This window comes from Cydia splendana, chromosome 26 (genome assembly GCF_910591565.1).
Source record: "Cydia splendana chromosome 26, ilCydSple1.2, whole genome shotgun sequence".
Taxonomy (NCBI): Eukaryota; Metazoa; Arthropoda; class Insecta; order Lepidoptera; family Tortricidae; genus Cydia; species Cydia splendana.
In genome coordinates, this window is record NC_085985.1 from 1,528,484 (window position 1) to 1,549,383 (window position 20,900).

Here is a 20,900-nt window from a genome sequence, read left to right on the forward strand (position 1 = left end):
TGTATTCTAAAGGTACTTAAATACAAAATACAGTCCGTAGCGGCCCCCTTTTTTAAATATCTTTCGTTAAATTTAAATAATCACGATTATTTAGCAGTGGCGCTAGTGTGCACGTTGATGGGCTCTTAATACAGATTTTTGCAGGTTATTAAGACGAAAGTGGAGGACCCGCGCGAAATCGCCTTTTCATACAAACGTAGTCCTCATTTTTCTCTCTGGATATTAACATTATTGAAAATATTTTGACACAATTGGTTGTATATCAACCACAGCTATGCCTCTACGTTTCATTTTTTTTTCGAATTTTTAATTATTATAAGAGCTAGGAGCATTTATAAATTTGTATGAAACCAGTTTTTCGCACCTTACTTTTATAATAATTAAAACAAATGAAAAAATCAAACGGTCGGGCAAAATACAAATTCTGTAAAAATACTTTCCATAATGTCAATATCCCGGGAGGAAAATGAGGTCTACGTTTGTATGGAGAATATATCGTCCCCTTTACTCTGAAGGTCGCTGCCTTACGCGTCACGTGCCCCGTAAAGTAATCCTTTTTTTTAATGCGCTATTAGAGGTCATCCATTAATTACATTACACGTTTAGAGGGGGAGGGGGTCAAGTCAAATGTGACATGTTGTGACAGGGGGGAGGGGGAAGTCACAAACTTTGTGACGTCACTTTGACTTATTTAAATTATTTAATTCGCTGTTCAGTTAAATAACTAGTTTTTGGAACGATAATCATTTTTATTCGTTTAATTTTCTCTCCTAATCAGTTTTGGGTTATAAAATTACAAATATTTCTTTTTTCAGAAATATTTTGATAAAATATTAATAACAGGTATAACCTACTTAATTCGATTTGCCGATTTCGTTGAAAAAATGTGACGTCACACCAGGGGGGGAGGGGTTTGCCAAATGTGACCAAGTGTGACAATGAGGGGGAGTAGTCAAGAACCTAGAAATTCGTGTGATGTAATTAATGGATGACCTTTTATGTTTAAAAACTGGTATTTATATTAACTTTGGTTTCGGCTAAACCTTTATCTTATCAGATTTTTAACAGTTTATGTATATGAAGGTGGTCTTTTAATAAATTTACTGTGGAAATAGTGTACCCGAAATTCGTTAGAAAATTGTTCGTGTATTAACACCATTTAGTTTCTTTTTATTTCGAATAACATATTATGTAGTTTATGTATGTATTGATTTTACATAGGTATTTTTTATCTGTGACGTGATTTCAAGTATTTTCATATTTGAAGTTGATTTTTATAATGTACTCTTCCGTTGTAGCAGGATTGTAATGTGTTAAAACGATTTAGTCGATGCAGCTAAGTTATACCATCATCATCACCGTACCTTCATCATCACCATACCATCATCATCACCATACCATCATCATCATTATACCATAGATTAATATAAGTAAAGAAAGAGTGGTAACTCCATAAATCAGTTTTCTTACCAAAACGCGCGTTATTTCGCAGTCGACATCTAGCGTCATGTAGCGGATTTTATCAGTACTGCTAGTTGACAATAGATGTCGCGGCGAACGAAAACTCTAATGCTCGACAATTTTCAGCTAATATTATAACCGGATTAATTGGAAGTCTATTTTCAACCCCTTCTGCTTATAATATTAGTTGTAAATTGTTTTAGTAGTACATTTTTCGTCAGTAGCTACACTTGTGACATCTAGTGTCAAGTAGGGGTACTGATAGTTCCACTACTTGACGTTAGATGTCGACTACGAAATAACGCGCGTTTTGGTAAGAAAACTGATGTATGGAGTTACCACTCTTTCTTTACTTATATTACTCTATGGTTATACGGAAACCAGTTATAGAAAAAAACTTATGAAATGCCCTTTGCCTATGTATTGATGTACATAACTGAAAATTAACGTTAAAACGGATTGTTTTGAAGTAAATTTTTATACATACATGCTACTTATAAATAGACCAAGGCCACTTACAAAGTTTTTGGGCTATTGCTATAGTTCGTTTATTTTAGCATTAGAAAACGACTACGCGATCTTGACGAGTCTTTTAACTGAAAAACGCTTTTTAAAAATCAATAACTATTGCAATTACTTATGAAAGCAAGAGAATGTAAATAATCGTATATGATTCATAATTGTTACACATTTGCCGTGAGTTACTTTTCAATTGTGTATTTCAATAAAAAGACACGTCAAGATTGTTTACTTTTTTCTAATGCTAAAAAAAACGATCGTGTTAAATTATAGATTGCAGCTTATTTTTATCCCACAATACAAATATGTTCCTTTAATATTAGGTCATTACCTATGAAATTGGCGTTTTGTTCGGAGAATTTCAACGAAACACGAATTTCCATACAATTAATTTTGCGGATATTTTTTTGATGGCTAATTCAAACCAAACAAAATTTTTCCAGTAATTTTTGACACCTTTAAGGTATGTTTTCAATATCTCCATTTCTTGAAAATTGGTACCATTAGAAAAATATAAGTAATTTTAATACTCGAACCGACAGCACATGAAAAGACCTATTTTCAAGGCTTAATTCTGAACACTTAACAATAAAAAATAACAATTAATTGCTGTCAAGCAGTTTGGCGAAATCATATTGTAGTTTTATTGTAATTGTGTATGTACTTTTGTAAAAAAAAAAAAACTAGGATCAGACTTATATCTATGAACAAAAACGCCAATTTCATAGGTAAGGACCCAATATATATTGATGTTCCTTGTATTGATATTAGCAGAGTTGCGTGAAAATATTTTTGACATGATTTTTGTTCAGTTTTAAGACCAGTCCAGTCGGGAACAATTTTTCGCCAATCTGATTAAAATGTCTGATCACATCAGTTGGTGCGGACGCAAACGCCGAATTGGCTCACCGATTTCGACCGCCGATTATGACCGATACTAGCGATAAAATTGAGGTGCGGACGCAAAAATTACTATTTGAGACTTTTTTTTAATTTAGAGCGCTCAAACATCACCATAAATCTAAAATTGGTGATTAAATTGACGCCAATTTCTTTTCAGATCAAATCGGTCGATTTGATCATCCCGCCTGGACTGGCCTTTTGACGCCCACTGCTGGATGTCTGGTTTATAAATATGTTTTACACTGTTTAAGCCTGCTACAGCGGAAGTATCCTTGAAAGCGCACCGACGTTAGATTTGTGTGTACCGATAATATTTTTTAACTAAACATCTTCCACGTTTTAAATAAATTATTTAGACTATTTCGTTTTAAGCTCTTAATGTTCCTAGATTTGTATTTTTTATTTTTTAAGTTCACTAAGCGGTTTCATCCGCGAGTTTTATGAATAAGGAAAAATGCGCAAATATCTATTAAGAAAAATCTTTAATAATATCAAATCAACGCTGAAAAAATAACGTAAAATGATTGGAAATGGATCAATTTTAAACGTATTGCGTCATATTAGATTAGAAAAAAAAAATCTTTAACTTTTATAAAGTGCACTTTTTTAACGTTGTTCTAATTCTAATTTAGAATATTCAGAGTAATGTAAATACAATGTTTTTATAACATCATTGTCATAATACGTAGTATGCGCATTTTTTCTCATTCCTCATATCATCTGGTTGAATTTCCGGAATACGGTTTCCGAAATGAAACGGTTTCGGCGAAATAATTTTCGGCTAAATCCAGCGTCAACGAGAGCTTACGAAAGGTTTTATTTAAGACGCGTATTTGCCGAAAATTGTTTTCGTATTTCGGATCTGCATTTATTCATGTTTATATGAAAATATGGATTGTGGAAGCTATTCTCACGGCTTAATTGTATTTGGGGGGGTTGTCGAAAAATATATAACTGGCGTTGTCGAAACATATTCATCACACTTAGCAAACCTTTGTTATTTTTTTTCCCTGTCTAACAAAGGCGAATGTCAAAATGACGGATAAGGACAACCGATTATCAAGGGTTTATGATGAATAATACTAGAATTCATTATTCATAAAAGGGTTTTGAAATTTATACATCGGCAGAAAATTATTTTCGCCTTACGCACTGTTGACATCAGATTTACGAGTGCTACGCGCTACGAGCTTAAACGATAACATGTGAAAACCCGTATGTAGCGAAAAGCGACTACGGACTGAGCGCCCGCCTAGCAGGTTGCTGGCAGTGAATCGGCGTTCGACGCGTGAAACTATTCTTACCGATTTAATAGAAATTAAATTATTAAAAACACATTGAGACAATGAGATTTTCGGCGATGTGAATTCGGCCATAGAATTCAAATTATAAATAGACGTTGTATATTTTTCGACAATTTCTTCATCGTGGAGATTTTTATACGAGATAGCGTGGCGGATTTTTTCTGGTATCGTGTGTAGAATAGGGTTTTTTTTCTCGGGGTGTATGGAAATCTGTATAAATTAGATTATTTCTTAGAGATTCGGCGAGGTAGGCGTTAAGTTAGGAGCGTCGGCTCTGTCCATAGTTTGAGCAAGTTTGGGGTCCTTTAGTGAAACCAAAAAAATATAATCATAAAACCGGTATCGGTTTTGAATCTCGACTGAATGCGGACATCATTTTTTTTTTTGAATAATGTAAATAAAATCAATTTGAATATGGCGTAAGTATATTGAGTTTTTTTTTATAAAATTATACGCGTCAAGAGAAAGTAATATATCAAGTTTTTAGCAAAATTTACACTAAACGGACCCAAAAATTGTAAAATAAATGCAGCGTTAAAAAAAAAGAATAGTTTGTAAGAAATTAGATGTTAACTTAAAAAAAAAAGATTTCGACAATGCAATTGAATAATCTGCAAGTTTTTAAAAATAATTTAATTGGATTTTTTAATTTAATCTTTTTAAAATACGTGTAGTGTGAGGTTGTATGTTGTTTTAAGGTATATTATTTCCTTCATTTTTGTGTTAGGCAAATGAATTATTTTTTTTCTAATCGATGTAATGTTTATATACTTAAATAAATAGTTATTATATATTAGATTAGTGGTTTTATTTTTGACATAAGAGACCATCCTATGTAGGATCCTACAACATATAACACGCATTCGATTATGTCGGTCCGATATGGCTAAAACTATCGGAAGTGCCTTTCCGATACCGGATGTCGGATGGTGCCTATGAGAAAAACAGCTGCTAGAGAGTGCTCTATGGCGTCGAATCCGCCTTTGTTGCATAAAGGTTTTTTTTCATAGATTATAAAACCTCTTATTTTTTATAGGATTTCTTATAGGTAGAGTCTGTGCGGAAAGAGAAGAGTCGTGGAATGTATGGGGCCCAATACATTCCACGACTCTATCCGAACAGACTCTAAATATGAATAAATGATAACAGATAAACACTATTTTATACATTTTACTTCTATTCGATATCGGATCGGACTATGTGAAAACGCTCTAATACTTACCGCCAGAAATAAGAATAATATTTATTTGAAAGAAAAAACCTTGTACCAGATAACAATACAATATCCTGTGGCACCAGGGCCCCATAGGCTATGCCTGTCACGTGGTAGCCGCATTCGAAATTCGTAAGCTAAAGGAAGAAAAAACTAATCTAATAGGTGATGTAATAGTTAAGAAGGAAATTATGAAATTCAAAGAAATGAAAAAGGGTGTGCGAATGTGTGTATGGGGCTGTCCATAAATCACGTCATCGATTTTTGACACCCCCCCCCCTAAAAATCATCCAAAAATCATGCTTCGAATGGCCCCGTTTCCTCCTACGTCATGCTACCATCATCCGATGTCCAGACCCCCCCCCCCCCTAATTTGAAATGACGTAATTTATGAATAGCCCCTATGTGTGCGAGTGTGTGTAAGGCTAATAAGATACTTGTTTTGTATTATTGGAGCGCACTCTGTATAATTCGCTGTCAAATACAAAATAAAACCAAACAATGTTTAAAGCATTATTTATTTTAAAGTGTGATACTAGCGGTAGGCATAAGTATAATTTATGTTTAGGTATGTATAATATACCTATGACATATAATATTTAGAGATCTAATACATACCTTTAATGTCATAGGTGAATAAGTGAATTCCTTGAATTTATAACAAAACTATCGTGAAACATTGACATTGTCTGAGAACCCACAACACAAGCCTTCTTGAGCTTACCGTGGGACTTGGTCAATTTGTGTAAGAATGTCCTTATAATATTTATTTATTTATTAATACATATATGTAGTTGTCTAAGTACCCACAACACGGCACCAGCCTTATTGACCTTACCGTGGGACTTGGTAAATTTGTTATAATTTATTATATTAATATTATGTAGTAATTAAATTTCCCTCCTAATTTAGATATTTTTTTCTCATTGCACCCACCGTGACGTATTTCTGTAAAAATATATAAATAAATAATAAAATTAAGTAATATTGTCCTATGTATAATACTTATTTATATATAACACTTTAAACTCTCGCGTTTTGTACACATATTTAATTACACAAACGGGTCTACCGCGATATAATTTCATTGTTTTTACCTTTAATTCCGACGTTTCAGCTGAGTTGCACCAGCTGTGGTCACGGAAAGACTGACGTCCCAACAAATGTCAACGGAGATATTAATAAAACACCACTAAACTACCCGAAATTAGTTTATAAAAATGTTCGGGGTAGACAAAGAAATTGTAGCTACCCGTTAAAGTTTAATGTTTATTGTCCACGGCACGACACGCAACACTCACAGTAACAACAATGAAACAATGAAATTATATCGCGGTAGACCCGTTTGTGTAATTAAATACTTATTTATATGTTGTCTCATATATGTATTAGTTTAAGATGATTCAGCTTCATGAGAATGCTTTTTCAAATGTTGTTCCAGTCTACCTTTAGGTCTAAACACCTTATCGCACGAATTACATGAATATGCAACTTCCCCAGTATGAATTCGTCTGTGCTTACTCAAGTAACCTTTAACTGCAAATTGCTTGTTGCATATATCGCACGTGTAGGGCTTCTCCCCAGTGTGCGTGAGTTTGTGTGACGATAAATGAGCTACTTGGAGAAAGCTCTTTTCACAAACATCGCAAGAAAACGGTCTAGTGCCTGTGTGGCTACGTTTGTGTCTTTCCAAGTCTATGTTTGACGCAAAATTCTTGTCGCATATTTCGCATGGAAAAACCTTTGGTGTTGACATTTTTTCTGGGTGCGTTAACATCATGTGGTTGTCAAGCTGGTATTTCTCTGTAAAACTCTCTTCACATATTTTACAAGAAAACTCTTTAACACTTAAGTGAACACGTGCGTGAGTAACCAATTTGTATCTATGATTAAATTTCGCTGGACATTGTTCGCAATAAAATCGTTTTGCTTCATCCCCTTTGTGGATTAGCGAATGGGCAGCCAGATGTGCTTTCTCCTTAAATTGTTTATCGCATACTTCACAGCGATACGGCTTCTCGTCTGAGTCGCTGTGTGTGCGAAGGTGTCTATTAAGACCATTTGAAGACGGATAATACTTTTGGCAGACGTGGCACTGGTAACGCTTCTCCCCAGTATGCAGTAGTTTGTGCACATTCAAATGAGCTTTTTGAGTAAAACCTTTTTCACATATATCACATTGGTAAGGCTTGCTTCCGGTGTGAGTGTTTTTGTGTCTCAACAAATCGTGTTTTGACAGAAAATTCTTATTGCATATTTCACATGTGAACGGATTATCGCCCGTGTGAACTCGCATATGGTGACCGAGCAGAACATTTTGCGTGAACCGCTTGTGGCATACGGTGCATTCGTATGGTTTCTCGCCTGTGTGGACGCGCTCGTGACGGACCAATTTGTATTTGTGCGTGAATTTCATCGGGCAGTCTTTGCAAGCAAACCGTTTTGCTGCCTCACCTTTGTGAATTAGCGCATGAATATACAGTTGTGCTGATTGTTTGAATTGCTTTTTACAGATTTCGCAAGTGTGCGGTTTTACGTCGTCGTGGATGCGCTCATGTCTGATCGATTGCGATAACAATGTAAACTTTTTGTCGCATACTTTGCAGGAGTACGTATTCTTACCTGTGTGTATTCGTCGATGGCTGTACAAGTGAGAGCGATACTTGAATTCTTTGCCGCAAACATCACAGCAAAAAGGCCCGTGGTAATTTTTAAAATGTTTGGTCAAACGAGGTTTTGTTGTAAACACTTTATTACACGTGTCACAAGTGAAAGTCCCTTTTTCAACCTTGATCTTGACATTTGTATGTTTTCGTTTTTTCATTGCATGTGTTTTGTTTCCTTCAAAATCTGGCGCCGCGTCGAAATTATGCCCCGCCTGATGCTCGACTTCCGCTTCATATGGAGGGACTGAAAAAAAAGATAGATAGTAGGTTAATGCTTAGATTTATTTGTGCGTTAGCTCAAACAGAATACATACGTAAATAGAACTGATACAGATGTAGAGTTAGACCAAGAAAAGTCTGCAACGATTTTAAGAGCACACGCAGTGCAAGTGTTATTTTAAACGTCTAACTTCTATGAAATTATGACGTATAAATAACACTTGCACTCCGTGTGCTATCAAAATCGTCGATTTGAAAAGATCCCGTTACACACCCTCGCACATCGCTAGTGGAAACATTCACAACGTTCCACATCGTCGCACCGCTCGACGGCACATCTCTGGTGGCCAGCCTAACCCTTTGAACGCCACGCCTATCGTGCGCGTCGCGTCATCGTAAACCTAGTCGGAATGCATGAACGTTGATATTGGGCTGGAGCCGCGCGCGTCAGTTGACGTCTTTGGCGCTATTCGCAAGTGAATTCGAGCCCTTTTTCGACCAGTGAGTCTCGGAATTTGATTCCTTACCAAGGGCAATGATATATGTAACTCCGTATAAGATAAATAAAGACTAAGAAAAAAAAACGTGCCTCGGAAATTAACAAAAAGTAATTCTCGAATAGATGGCAATTTGAACACGTATCAGTGAAAGAACATGGGTCACTATGGAATAATAAAAAATAAAAATCATTTATCCGTATTTTTATACATTTTCAATTTCATTTTAAGTTTATATCGTGTGTCGATAGATGGCAGTAAATTTACCGTGACTACAAAATTTACTATGACAATAGACGTCTATACTATCTATTCTCTTTGCCAAGGGTATTTGACTACTAGTCAAATCAGTTTCTTTTTTCGAATTGTCAAAACAATTTTGCTACTATGGAATTTATATGAATCACTAGCATGTGACATCACCATCAAATTACCTACTCTTTTTATAGTTTTTACCGGGTTTTGAAATAGTAATTGTGTTTAAAAATAACTGCTGTTTACGTTTCTCTATAAATCTTCTGGTGCTTTATTTCATGCATGGAGTAAAATAATTTATTTTAAATACAGTCAAATACCCTATTGTTCTTAGGTAAAACGAAAATATTACGAGAAAACCGGACCAATCCCAATCAACAGTTTCCGTGAATTGGAAAGACGGATGGCGGTCGTTTTGTGGAAAGTTCCTGCGTTAGTTCCAGATGTCATCAGGCTTTTTGAAGTGAAAACTTCTTTAGCGGCGCTGTGCACTTTTTGAGGTGGGGAAAAAATGTTAAACTCGAGACCGCGTAAGGCGTAACGCGTAAGGCCGCTGTTTCGTTTTTATTCACCAAAGAACTTTAGTCATAACGTATCATAATCAGGTAAATTATTTAAAACTGGATTTTTATATTAAGCAATAAAGCTCAATGTTCTAATCTTGTACGGGCTGAAATACGAGGATCTCACAGTTACATTCTAACTTTATATCACTCCAATATAATTAAATAAAGCTATGACGATCAAATCGCTAATAAAAGTGAATTCTAGTGCTGGTGAATAAAACTCAAAATATCATGACCAAATATATTTAGATGCGAGGTCTGCCAGGTCTGTTCGAATTTTACATGCTTTTATTTAGTTTCACCTGACCGTTGTCTGTCTGTCTGTCTGTCTGTGTGTAATCAAATCTTGCAAGTTAAATTTGATCCACTTCCCGGTTTCCGATTGAGCTGAAATTTTGCATACTTACATACGTAAGTCGGGTGACAATGCAATGTTATGGTGTCATCGAGCTGATCTGATGATGGAGACCGGAGGTGGCCATAGGAACTCTGTGATAAAACAACGAAACCTAATTGTGTTTGGGGTATTTAGAATTGTCTCGATGAGTATTAGTTGCCTGTGGAAAAAAAAGTAGTCGGCGATAAAAGCTTGTACCAAAAATGAAATCTTTGCCAAAAACTTTTAAACAATTAACGCTACAAATTTAAGCTCACTGGCCAGCAATTTCGGAACTAAAGTTTTTCAATAGAAAGGAGGATGGGTCAATTATACATAGTGCTGCAGACATTTTGAGGGAAATGCGTAGGCATATGGCGAAAAAAGTTAGCTTGTTCCATTTTAGGAGTCAAAAGACTCGCCGCCAAAAAGCCGCTCCCATACAATCGTGGTAACGCTCTTATTTTAAAACGACATGCTTAAATTACATGAAATTTGGCACGTCTTAATCGAAATGGTTCAGTATGACAAGTAGGTACCTTCGCTGTACAATTATACCTATTGAAAATAATGCTCTACTTAGCATCGGAGCTATGTATGTGTTTATTCATCTGTGTGTTGCAGGTAAAATGATAAATAAAACCAGAAAATGTTCTAAAACAATTTATTGCATATCAATAGGTTATGCAACAAGAAGCCATTTGTATCGAAATCGAATTTAATAATTTAGTGCAAATAAGTAACAATAAGATATCGTGTGGCATATACAAATTATTACCTTAGCAGCGGGACTCGTGTACACGCTGTTACTTAAAAAAATCGGCAAATGTGAGTCGGACTCGCCCACAGAGGGTTCCGTACTTTTTAGTAATTGTTGTTATAGCGGCAACAGAAATACATCATCTGTGAAGATTTCAACTGTTTAGCTATCACGGTTTATGAGATACAGCCTGGTGACAGACTGACAGTGGAGTCTTAGTAATAGGGTCCCGTTTTACCCTTTGGGTACGGAACCCTAAAAACTGAAATAACAGAGCTAAATCATCTTAAAGCTGTACAAAATGATGGTGTCTTACAAACGTATCAGTTTAAAGATGATTCAGCTTCATGAGAATGCTTTTTCAAATGTTGTTCCAGTCTACCTTTATGTCTAAACACCTTATCGCACGAATTACATGAATATGCAACTTCCCCAGTATGAATTCGTCTGTGCTTACTCAAGTAACCTTTAACTGCAAATTGCTTGTTGCATATATCGCACGTGTAGGGCTTCTCCCCAGTGTGCGTGAGTTTGTGTGACGATAAATGCGCTACTTGGAAAAAACTTTTGCCACAAACATCACAAGAAAACGGTCTAGTTCCTGTGTGGCTACGTTTGTGTCTTTCTAAGTCTATATTTGATACAAAATTCTTGTCGCATATTTCGCATAAATAATCTTTTGTTTTTGGAATTATTTCTCCTAAGTGCGTTATTTTAATATGCTTGTTAAGTTGGAATTTTGTTGAATACCTCTTTTCACAAGTATCGCATGCAAACTCTTTAAAACCTAAGTGAACGCGTGAGTGAGTAGCCAATTTGTGTCTTTGATTAAATTTCGCTGGGCATTGCTCGCAAAAAAATCGTTTCGCTTCATCTCCTTTATGAATTAGCGAATGGGCAGCCAGATGTGATTTCTCCTTAAATTGTCTTTCGCATATTTCGCAGCGATGCGGCTTCTCGTCGGAGTGGGTGCGTATGTGTTTATTCATCTGTGTGTTGCAGGTAAACTTCTTTTGGCAAATTTTACATGAGTAAGGCTTCTCCCCCCGGTGTGTACGGAGGTGTCTATTAAAACCAGTTGAAGTGCCAAAACGCTTTTGGCAGAGTTCGCAATAATATGGTTTTTCTCCAGTGTGTGTACGTCTGTGTTGGTTCACGTATTTATTGGACATAAATTGTTTGTCGCAAATGTTGCAGTAGAAAGTCTTATTAGTGCTATGGTAATATAAGTGCGCCACCAATTTTTTTTTGTCAGTATATACTTTTTTGCAAATATCACATGTATATGTTCCGTTTTCTTCACTAGCTTTTGTTTCAGTTGAAGGTTTGCGTTTTTCTAACTTTTGCCTCTTTTCACCTGGCTCTTCTATTTTTGCTTGATTCTTAGAACTTGTGCTAGCTTCGTTTTGCATCTCTTGTTTGCAAGTCCATTCTCCATGTGGTGTAACTGAAAAGAAAAAAATACGGCTTGTATTTTTGATATAACCACAAAACGAGGCCTAGGTTTCCTTCACTGGCTCAGTGACCCAAAAAGGATCTTGGCCTCTGACACAAGAGAGCGCCACTCTGCCCTATTATGCGCCACTTCACGCCAGTTGGGTACTTCGAGGGCGGACAGATCTTTTAGGACTTCGTCACTCCAGTGGTATCTGGGACGCCTAGACGGACGTTTTCCGCCCGGGTGCAATGAAACCATTTAGCCCTAAAGGTATTTTATTTGTTGAAAAAAATCCGTCCGTCTTTAATTCTTTTCTTTCTAATTCTTCCTCGTGTTATCCCGGCATTTTTTGCCACGGCTCATGGGAGCCTGGAGTCCGCTTGACAACTAATCCCTAGAATTGGCGTAGGCACTAGTTTTTACGAAAGATACTGCCATCTGTCCTTCCAACCCAGAGGATAACGGGATTAGTAATACTTATCGGGATTAGTCCGGTTTCTTCACGATGTTTTCCTTCACCGAAAAGCGAATGGTAAATATATATCAAATGAAATTTCTTATTCGCACATAAGTTACGAAAAACTCATTGGTGGGCATTTCTATTCCAAGTTGTACCCCCAACTTGCAATTTAGATTTTGGATTTTTAGGGCTCCGTACGCAAAGGGTAAAAACGGGAACCTATTACTAAGACTCCGCTGTCCGCCCGTCCGTCCGTCTGTCACCAAGCTGTATCTCATGAACCGTGATAGCTAGGCAGTTGAAATTTTCACAGATGATGTATTTCTGTTGCCGCTATAACAACAAATACTAAAAAGTACGGAACCCTCGGTGGGCGAGTCCGACTCGCACTTGTCCGGTTTTTTATATTATTCTACTCAAAATCACGAGCTCTTTCGATTCTAATACGAGAAAAAAAAAGTGTCCCTAAATTTCATACAATTTTTTTGTCTGTTTTGTGTGGTTTTGTTACGGTCATAGAAGGTTGTATTGAAAACCGTAACCAAACGGACCAAAAATTTCAGAAACACTTTTTTGCTCAGTAAAAATGGAAAAAGCCATGATGATTCTGAGTAGAAATAATATAAAAATTCCCAATTCTAACACAAAAATACCCTGGTACGAGGCGGGGTTTGAACCCGCGACCTTCGGATTGAAAGTCGCACGCTCTTACCGCTAGGCCACCAGCGCTCTTATCCGTGCGGCTATAATATAATAGGTATTATACCATAGAGAATTTGGACTAGAGGAATATTGTCAAAGTAAATTATGTAGTCAGTACATTTACTGCCATCTTTCGACACAAATGATTAACACTTTTAGACCGCCATTTGACTTTGATCCTTAGTTTTTCACTGATATGTGTTAAATTTGTAAAACATCAAAAAGTATCGCCATCTAGTCGAGGATATGCCAAAGGTATTGTGCCATCTTTTCGAGCGATGGCGTCATACTGGCCTACTCTACGGTTTTACGTGTCATCCTTGCGCAGAGGCCAGGTTAATCTTCTCTGTATCGTTCCAATTTTAGTATATGTACTTGCCTTCCTGCCGCTTCCCCTAAAAACTTCCAAGCACCAGTGCATAGAAAACAGGAGTGCGACTCGTTGTCATGGTTACGAAAAACACATTAAATACAAGAGTGAATTAAGTAACGTTTAATATTCATAAAGAACAAATATAACAACTCGAATCTTATGGTGATAGAAATTAAATGATAAATGTTACATAAACTCATCAAACTAATGGTCCAAAACTCGAATAGAGTTAGACCGAGGTGTCTGCGACGATTTTGATAGCACACGCAGTGCAAGTGTTATTTTAAACGTCAAACTTCTATGAAATTATATAAATAACACTTGCACTGCGTGTGATCATAATCGTCGCAAACTTACCTCCGTTTAACTCTATATTATTTGAATGTCGCAGTTCTGAGGCAAAATATTTTCATAAAGGAAAAATAAAAATTATAAATAACCAAAAAGGAGATTGTATACTTATACTCTGGCACAGCGACCTTGTCAGTAGATAAAAGCGGATGATTAAAAAAATGTAGCCGCAAAGAGTTGACTTCCCATAGAAAATTAGAATTCGCGCCTTTTTCTACTGACAAGTTGGGTGTTTCATTATAATTACGTATTAAGCTTGTGGACCACAATAAAGTTATAGTAACTATAATAGTTGGGCGGTTTTAGCCCCGCTCCCCTAGAGAACAAAATTTCTAACTAAATGTATAAAAAATTAACAAAATGGGAAAACAATATAAAAATTTGTAATATATTGCATTTATTGTGGGCTAAAAGTAATAAGGAAAAAAATACAATAATTTATTTGGAGCATCTGGTGGAGTGTTTGTTCGAGTCTTAGTAACAATTTTGCCCATATCTTAATTATTGCACAACGTGTTATTACTTATTAATCTTATTATACACTAGGGAAGCTTCGCGCAAAAAAGTTAGGGAACTTTTGCTCAACACAATAAACATGGACTTCTTTTCATATATATTTTTTAAAACAAAACGCAAAATTGCTAAGCGGTAGAGTCACGCGACTAATACAATACTGCCACTATAGAAAAAACGTATGACAGTTTGAAATTTATGACACTATCTATTGGTGTATTTATTTTTTGACGAGCGCTTTTCGTAAGTGTTTTAATTTTGCACTTTTTTGCGACTTGGCATTCTCAGGAACACCTCATAGCGGAAATTATTTGTAACCGCTGTTGGCTTCTACTTCTAACAATTATATTTGTTTTGTAACTGGTCGAAGTCTATATAAATAAAACAAATAAAATAAACTATTTCTCTCTCTATACATATATGTAGCTTCATGTATTATATGTAGTACATAGCTTCTTCTAGTCGGCTTAATCTGATCCGGCATCAATAGATCTATCGACACTTTTACTATGCGTCTGTATATGCCTTTTCAAATTCGATTTATTCTTGAAATCTCTATTACAAACATTGCATTTGTGATTCGAGGCTCTAGCGTGCGCATATTCGTGTATTTTCAAGGTGTTTGCTCGCAAAAACTGTTTGCCACATATTTGGCAATTGAACTTCTTACCATCCATATCATACTTATTGCCAGAATGTATTCTCTGTACATGTTTAACCAAGTAGCGTTTAGTAGTGAACCGCATCGTGCAATTTCCGCAGGCGAATGGTTTCTCACCGCTGTGAGTCAGTTTGTGCTCCGATAAATGCCCTATTTGGGTATAGCTTTTATCACATAGATTGCACGCGTAAGGTTTGAGCCCGGTGTGAATCACTTTGTGTCTTACCAAGTAAGTTTTGCAACTAAAAGCTTTATCGCACACATCGCATACGAAGGAATATGTGCTGGTGATTTCTGCGTGAGTCCGTCGGTGATCAAGGAGGATTCTTCTTGTATCGAAACTTTCGTTGCAAATTTCGCATGAATAAACATTGTGCCCGGTGTGTACTCGCAAATGCTCGACTAGTAGGTATCTATGGGAAAATCGTTGGCTACACAAGTTACACCCAAAAGGCTTGAAGCCTGTGTGAACGTTTTCGTGCTTAACCAGTTGATATCTATGTAGGAATTTCTTCGAGCAAATATTACAATCGTGCCGCTTTACTGCATCTCCTTGATGTCTTAGCGCATGAAGAGCCAATTGAGACCGCTGTTTAAATCGTTTTTTGCATACTTCACAAGCGTGCGATTTCTCGTCAGAGTGATTTCTCTTATGTTTCGTCAAAGAACCTGAACATATGAACCTTTTCTGGCAAATATCGCAACTGTAAGGTTTCTCCCCGCTGTGCGTGCGCCGATGTCGGGCAATATAAGCGTAACTAAAGATTTTGTTACAAATTTCGCAGTAAAGAGACTTCGTTATACCCATGTGATTAACTATATGTTGGAACAGATTGCCTTTATTTGAAAACGATTTATTGCAATAATCACAGATAAATGTTTTTACTTGTATATCACCTGTGTGAACTCGGATATGCGCTTTAAGGTGTTGCTTTTGCCTAAATCGCTTGTCACATATTCCACATATGAAAGGTCTATCTCCTGTGTGTAAGCGCTCATGATTGAGTAATATATATTTAAATAGGAACTTTTTCTTGCAAAATTCACAACTAAACCGCTTCGCTGCATCGCCTTTGTGTATTAGCTCGTGAAGAGTCAATTGTGTCTTTTCTCTAAAGTTGGCATTACATATTTGACAGATATGAGGTTTCTCATCAGAATGAATCCGCTTATGTTTAGCTAAAGAACCGGAGAACGTGAATCGTTTCTGGCAGATATCACAGCTGTAGGATTTCTCCCCGGTGTGTGTAGGCTGATGTCGATACAAGTAGGTTTGATGGGAAAATGCTTTGTGGCAAATGTCGCAGCTGAAAGGCTTCTTGTCAGAGTGACAGCGCATATGTTGGATAAGTCGCTTTTTAGTTGGAAACGATTTTTTATCTGTATCGCAGATAAATATTTTTTGTTTCTTTCTTGACCTCTTTCCAGGCGCACTGATATCGTCCAGGATTATGTTGGTAATTGTCTTACTTCCAACAGGTCGCCCCCTCTTTCGCCCCTTACCAATCGCGGGCACCTCGGCACATGGTACATAGTTCTCTCGCTTAACCAAGAGTTCCCCCGGATCTGAAATGAAAACACTCTTTTCAGATACCAAGTGCAATAAATTTACAAAAGTGCACGTGTGTCGTAAGACAGATTTTCGTGGTTACGTCAGTGGGGCGAAACTGGTCATTTCGGGCATTCTCGGCGCCGTTCGGCTCAGCATTGCTCTGAGCAATTATTAGGGTTGGCACAACTTGACGTCCCTGTGCGTGCACGACCACAGATAACAATGACTTGAATTTTGATAACCCTAAATAGCCGAAAGGGATAGTGCCATACATTAGGAAGGGACCGCATGATTCGTCCCTGAACCGCTGTCAAACTTCGGTTTTGTACGAAGTTTATTTTCTATACGGTAGTACTATTACTTATTCTGTGGTTATGTTTATGTCGCAACCAATATATCCCAGAAGACGGCATTGAGCATTTTTCTACGAAGATACAAAGTATATGTATGTTAATATTACTTATGTGTTTAGATATTATAATGAAATTATTATTTTTGCGCGTATATACTATGAGCATCCCTGCCTGCGTATATTTATTAGATTCCAATTTAAATGAATATCTTTTGATTGAAGTCACTCTCTCTTCAACTCACTGAAGATTTAACCCGCTCAGTAACTCATCTATCTCAGTCTCCGTGTTACTTGCTCGCTCTTTCCCACTCATGATTCGAATGAGTCCGTCGAGCCAAACGAGTGATACGATGCGAATATGCGAAACAACAGTTTCGGAGCGATTCGGAAGAATTCGAAGGGTATAATATTTTAAACTTTCGCGTTTTGAACACATATTAACTCACACGACTTTGACGACCGGTCTGGTCTAGTGGATAGTGACCCTGTCTGCTAAGCCGATGGTCCTGGGTTCGAATCCCAGTAAGGGCATTTATTTGTGTGATGAACACTAATATTTGTTCCTGAGTCATGGTTGTTTTCTATGTATATAAGTATGTATTTATCTATACAAGTATGTATATCGTCGCCTAGTACCCATAGTACAAGCTTTGCTTAGTTTGGGGCTAGGTTTGATCTGTGTAAGATGTCCCCTAATATTTATTTATTTATTTATTTATTTACATTTATAGACGGCCGCCGCGACCACGACCAGTGAAACCTGTGTCGAAACGTCGGTCAAGGTAATTGAATAAAATTCGCGTTAGACCCGTTTATAAATGTGAGTTAATATGAATTCGGAGGGTGTCGGGAAAACATGGCAGGATCGTATCGATACCGATCTGTGTCAAAAGTGACATATTTCTTCAAACAAAAACGTCACTTTTGACACGTTTCACTAATGGGGTTGGCCGGTCAAAGTTTTTAGCAGATGGCGCCAGAATAGCTTGCCTTGTCAATCCCTAGAGTTATGTCAAATTTTTATTTTTTGCATGGAGTCTTATGCCCTGGATGCCAGCTTTTTAAGCCAAATCTCATCGAAAAAGGGGCTAGCTATGATGGCGCCATCTATGCAAACCTTTGACAGTTGCCACCCACATTCGTATTTTCGTTGCCGGCAATCGTTATCACGTCAACGCAAACAAACAATGCCGGCCGAATACAATACAATAGTGCATTTTGTATTACGGGCGGTAAACAAATTAACGAACGAGTGTGAATTGAAGCCCGAAGCAAGGTTTAATTAACACGAGTTCGTAAACTTCTAAATCCTGTACCGCCCATGGCACACACAATGTTTTTCATCACACTTCAAAGAAAAAAGGAAAATAAAACTTAAATATCAAGAAATAGATAGGTATCCAATGAATTTACACTATTTTACAGTAACGGCTCGGCCACGACATCGAGCGACTTGCGACGGCGGGAGCGATAACCATAGGTTGGAGCGAAAGGTCCCATCGCTTTGTCACGCTCCAACCTATGGTTATCGCTCCCGCCGTCGCAAATCGCTCGATGTCGTGGCCGAGCCGTAAAGGTTGAGACTTTTGGGCCTTGGTCGTCAGACACCGAAACCTTAATAAAGGATATTTCCGGAAAACTTGTTGGGGTGTCTGGCGACCTACGAGTAGGGTCATATTTTGCCCAAAGCCTCAGCTTAACCATACCGCGGGGGAACGCGGCCAGTGTCCTGGGGACTATGCCCCAGGTGACATTAGGGTTCGTCGAAAATTGATTAAGTAACTATGTAAATATTGTAAATATATATTGTAACAAATAATAAATAAAATAAAATTTACAGTAATGTGGGCTGAATATTCATTGAATTATGTATCATTGTTCAAGATGGTGAATGCTTAGTAGTGAAGTTATTAAAGAGAAAGAGAGTGTTATGGGCTTATACACGATAAATATCATAATCGTATCTGAGCACAGGCAGTATATATCACTCAATTGTTCAAGCATTCAGCTCACAACTGCTAAATTGGAGTAATTGTCTAAGAAATGGAGTAGAATATTGTCAACTTGGTATCTTAGAGGCTGAAAACGAAAGAGAGGCAGACAGTTAACAAATAGTTTAAGAGACTTTAATCAATACTTGAACAGACTTAGAGTCTGTTGCACCAAACTGCATGTCACCGTTAAAGTGTCACAAAATTTAATTGTATGAGAATTTACATAATGTCACTGCTGAGTGACGTTGATCAGTGGGATAAATGTGGTTGGTGCAACTAGCCCCTAAATTGCTATAATTTATAACCTAAATAGTTGTTACAGATTATGCGAGACATCTAACCTTCACAGAACATAGAAAGGAACATACCGACCGGTCTGGCCTAGTGGGTAGTGACCCTGCCTATGAAGCCGATGGTCCCGGGTTCGAATCCTGGTAAGGGCATTTATTTGTATGATGATACAGATATTTGTTCCTGAGTCATGGTTGTTTTCTATGTATTTAAGTATTTATATATTATATTTACCGTTGTCTGAGTACTCACAACACAAGCTTTCTTGAGCTTACCGTGGGGCTTAGTCAATTTGTGTAAAAATGTCCTGTAATATTTATTTATTATTTATTTATTTATTATACCGTGTTAGGGTAAAGTAAGTAAAGTAAAATTTATTTCTAAATCAGTCAGGGTTGGTTGACATTTGAATTCTTTTCCCATGCTCAATGCCATTCATAATTTATGCAACATAGTTTCTTAAATTAGGTAGCTCTATGCCTCTGTGTACAACTATCTTAATAATATTTAATAAATATAAACTTCGGATTACTTTGCATCATGCTCCAAAATGACTTCTATAAAAATATAAGTAGGTACTTTAATAGATTTTTGCAATCTCTAGCAGAGGCAATAGCCAAGGCAGCGGAAGCGGTGCGCGCGAGGCACGTCTACACTGGCCGTTTTGAGCGCGAGGAAATTGCCTCGCGCGTATGCTCGCTCTGTGTGGACCCGGCTATTAACACAACATATGAATTAACTAACTTTTGAGAAGGTTAGATGTTTTGCACAACCTGTAACTGAATATTAATAAATCTACAACTCACCCCCCACAAATTCAATACTAGGATGCACAGGCTCTTCCTTGATGACCTCGTGCTTGATCTCACGTCCATCATGACCATCAGACAGTCCAGCATCACCAGCCTCGACCCCCCACTGGTCATGTTCTTCTTTTATACAGTCTACGAATTCTTTCTCCTGTACGACATCTCTCTCCACTTTTATTTCTTCCACTGTCATAAGCACATTAGTTACAGTTTCACACTCTGTATTTTCAGACATGTTTTGTCTTTTTGCGGATCTTTAGGTCAATAATAGTCGCTTTTTCATATTAGCGCACAGAAAATATACCATCAAGTGGGTCATACAAAAATTGGTTAAAACTTAAATCTGTTTTGGCCGGCTAGTTAAACCGTCTAAGAAATTCGATTACTCGCTGCTTTACTATATTTATAATTACTAAACATTTAACTCGAACCAAAATGGCAGCCACGTAACGCAACCACAAAAGAAAACTAATGACATTGACAAACAGAAATACAGTGTGAGTGAACCCAAGGGCCCAACGTTTTCTGTTCTCTTTCACGGCGCAGCAACTAGTATCATTTCTCTCTCCTCGCTCTTTTAAAAATGCCGTTTGTCAAAAAAGGACAACCATACTGTTGACAAGGTGGACTTCAAATCAAGTGTTGCCTTTCTTGATGCGCCCAGG

The 20,900-nt window shown here is 37.1% G+C and overlaps 1 protein-coding gene and 1 pseudogene across 2 annotated transcripts; both read right to left on the reverse strand.

The window, feature by feature from the left end:
- Positions 1 to 6,106: 6,106 nt before the first annotated feature.
- LOC134803144 (zinc finger protein 883-like) lies at positions 6,107 to 20,666 on the reverse strand. Of its 2 annotated transcripts, none has more exons than XM_063775851.1 (2): positions 20,233 to 20,666; positions 6,107 to 8,310 (listed from the first exon to the last, which is right to left on the reverse strand). In XM_063775851.1, exons 1-2 carry the CDS (start codon positions 20,468 to 20,470, stop codon positions 6,794 to 6,796), a joined length of 1,755 nt encoding a protein of 584 aa, XP_063631921.1. In that variant the 5' UTR covers positions 20,471 to 20,666; the 3' UTR covers positions 6,107 to 6,793. The 2 variants fall into 2 exon arrangements, with proteins under 2 accessions (XP_063631921.1, XP_063631920.1); XM_063775850.1 differs by lacking the exon at positions 6,107 to 8,310 and adding an exon at positions 14,041 to 16,803.
- LOC134803609 (U6 spliceosomal RNA) lies at positions 13,622 to 13,714 on the reverse strand (annotated as a pseudogene).
- Positions 20,667 to 20,900: the final 234 nt, after the last annotated feature.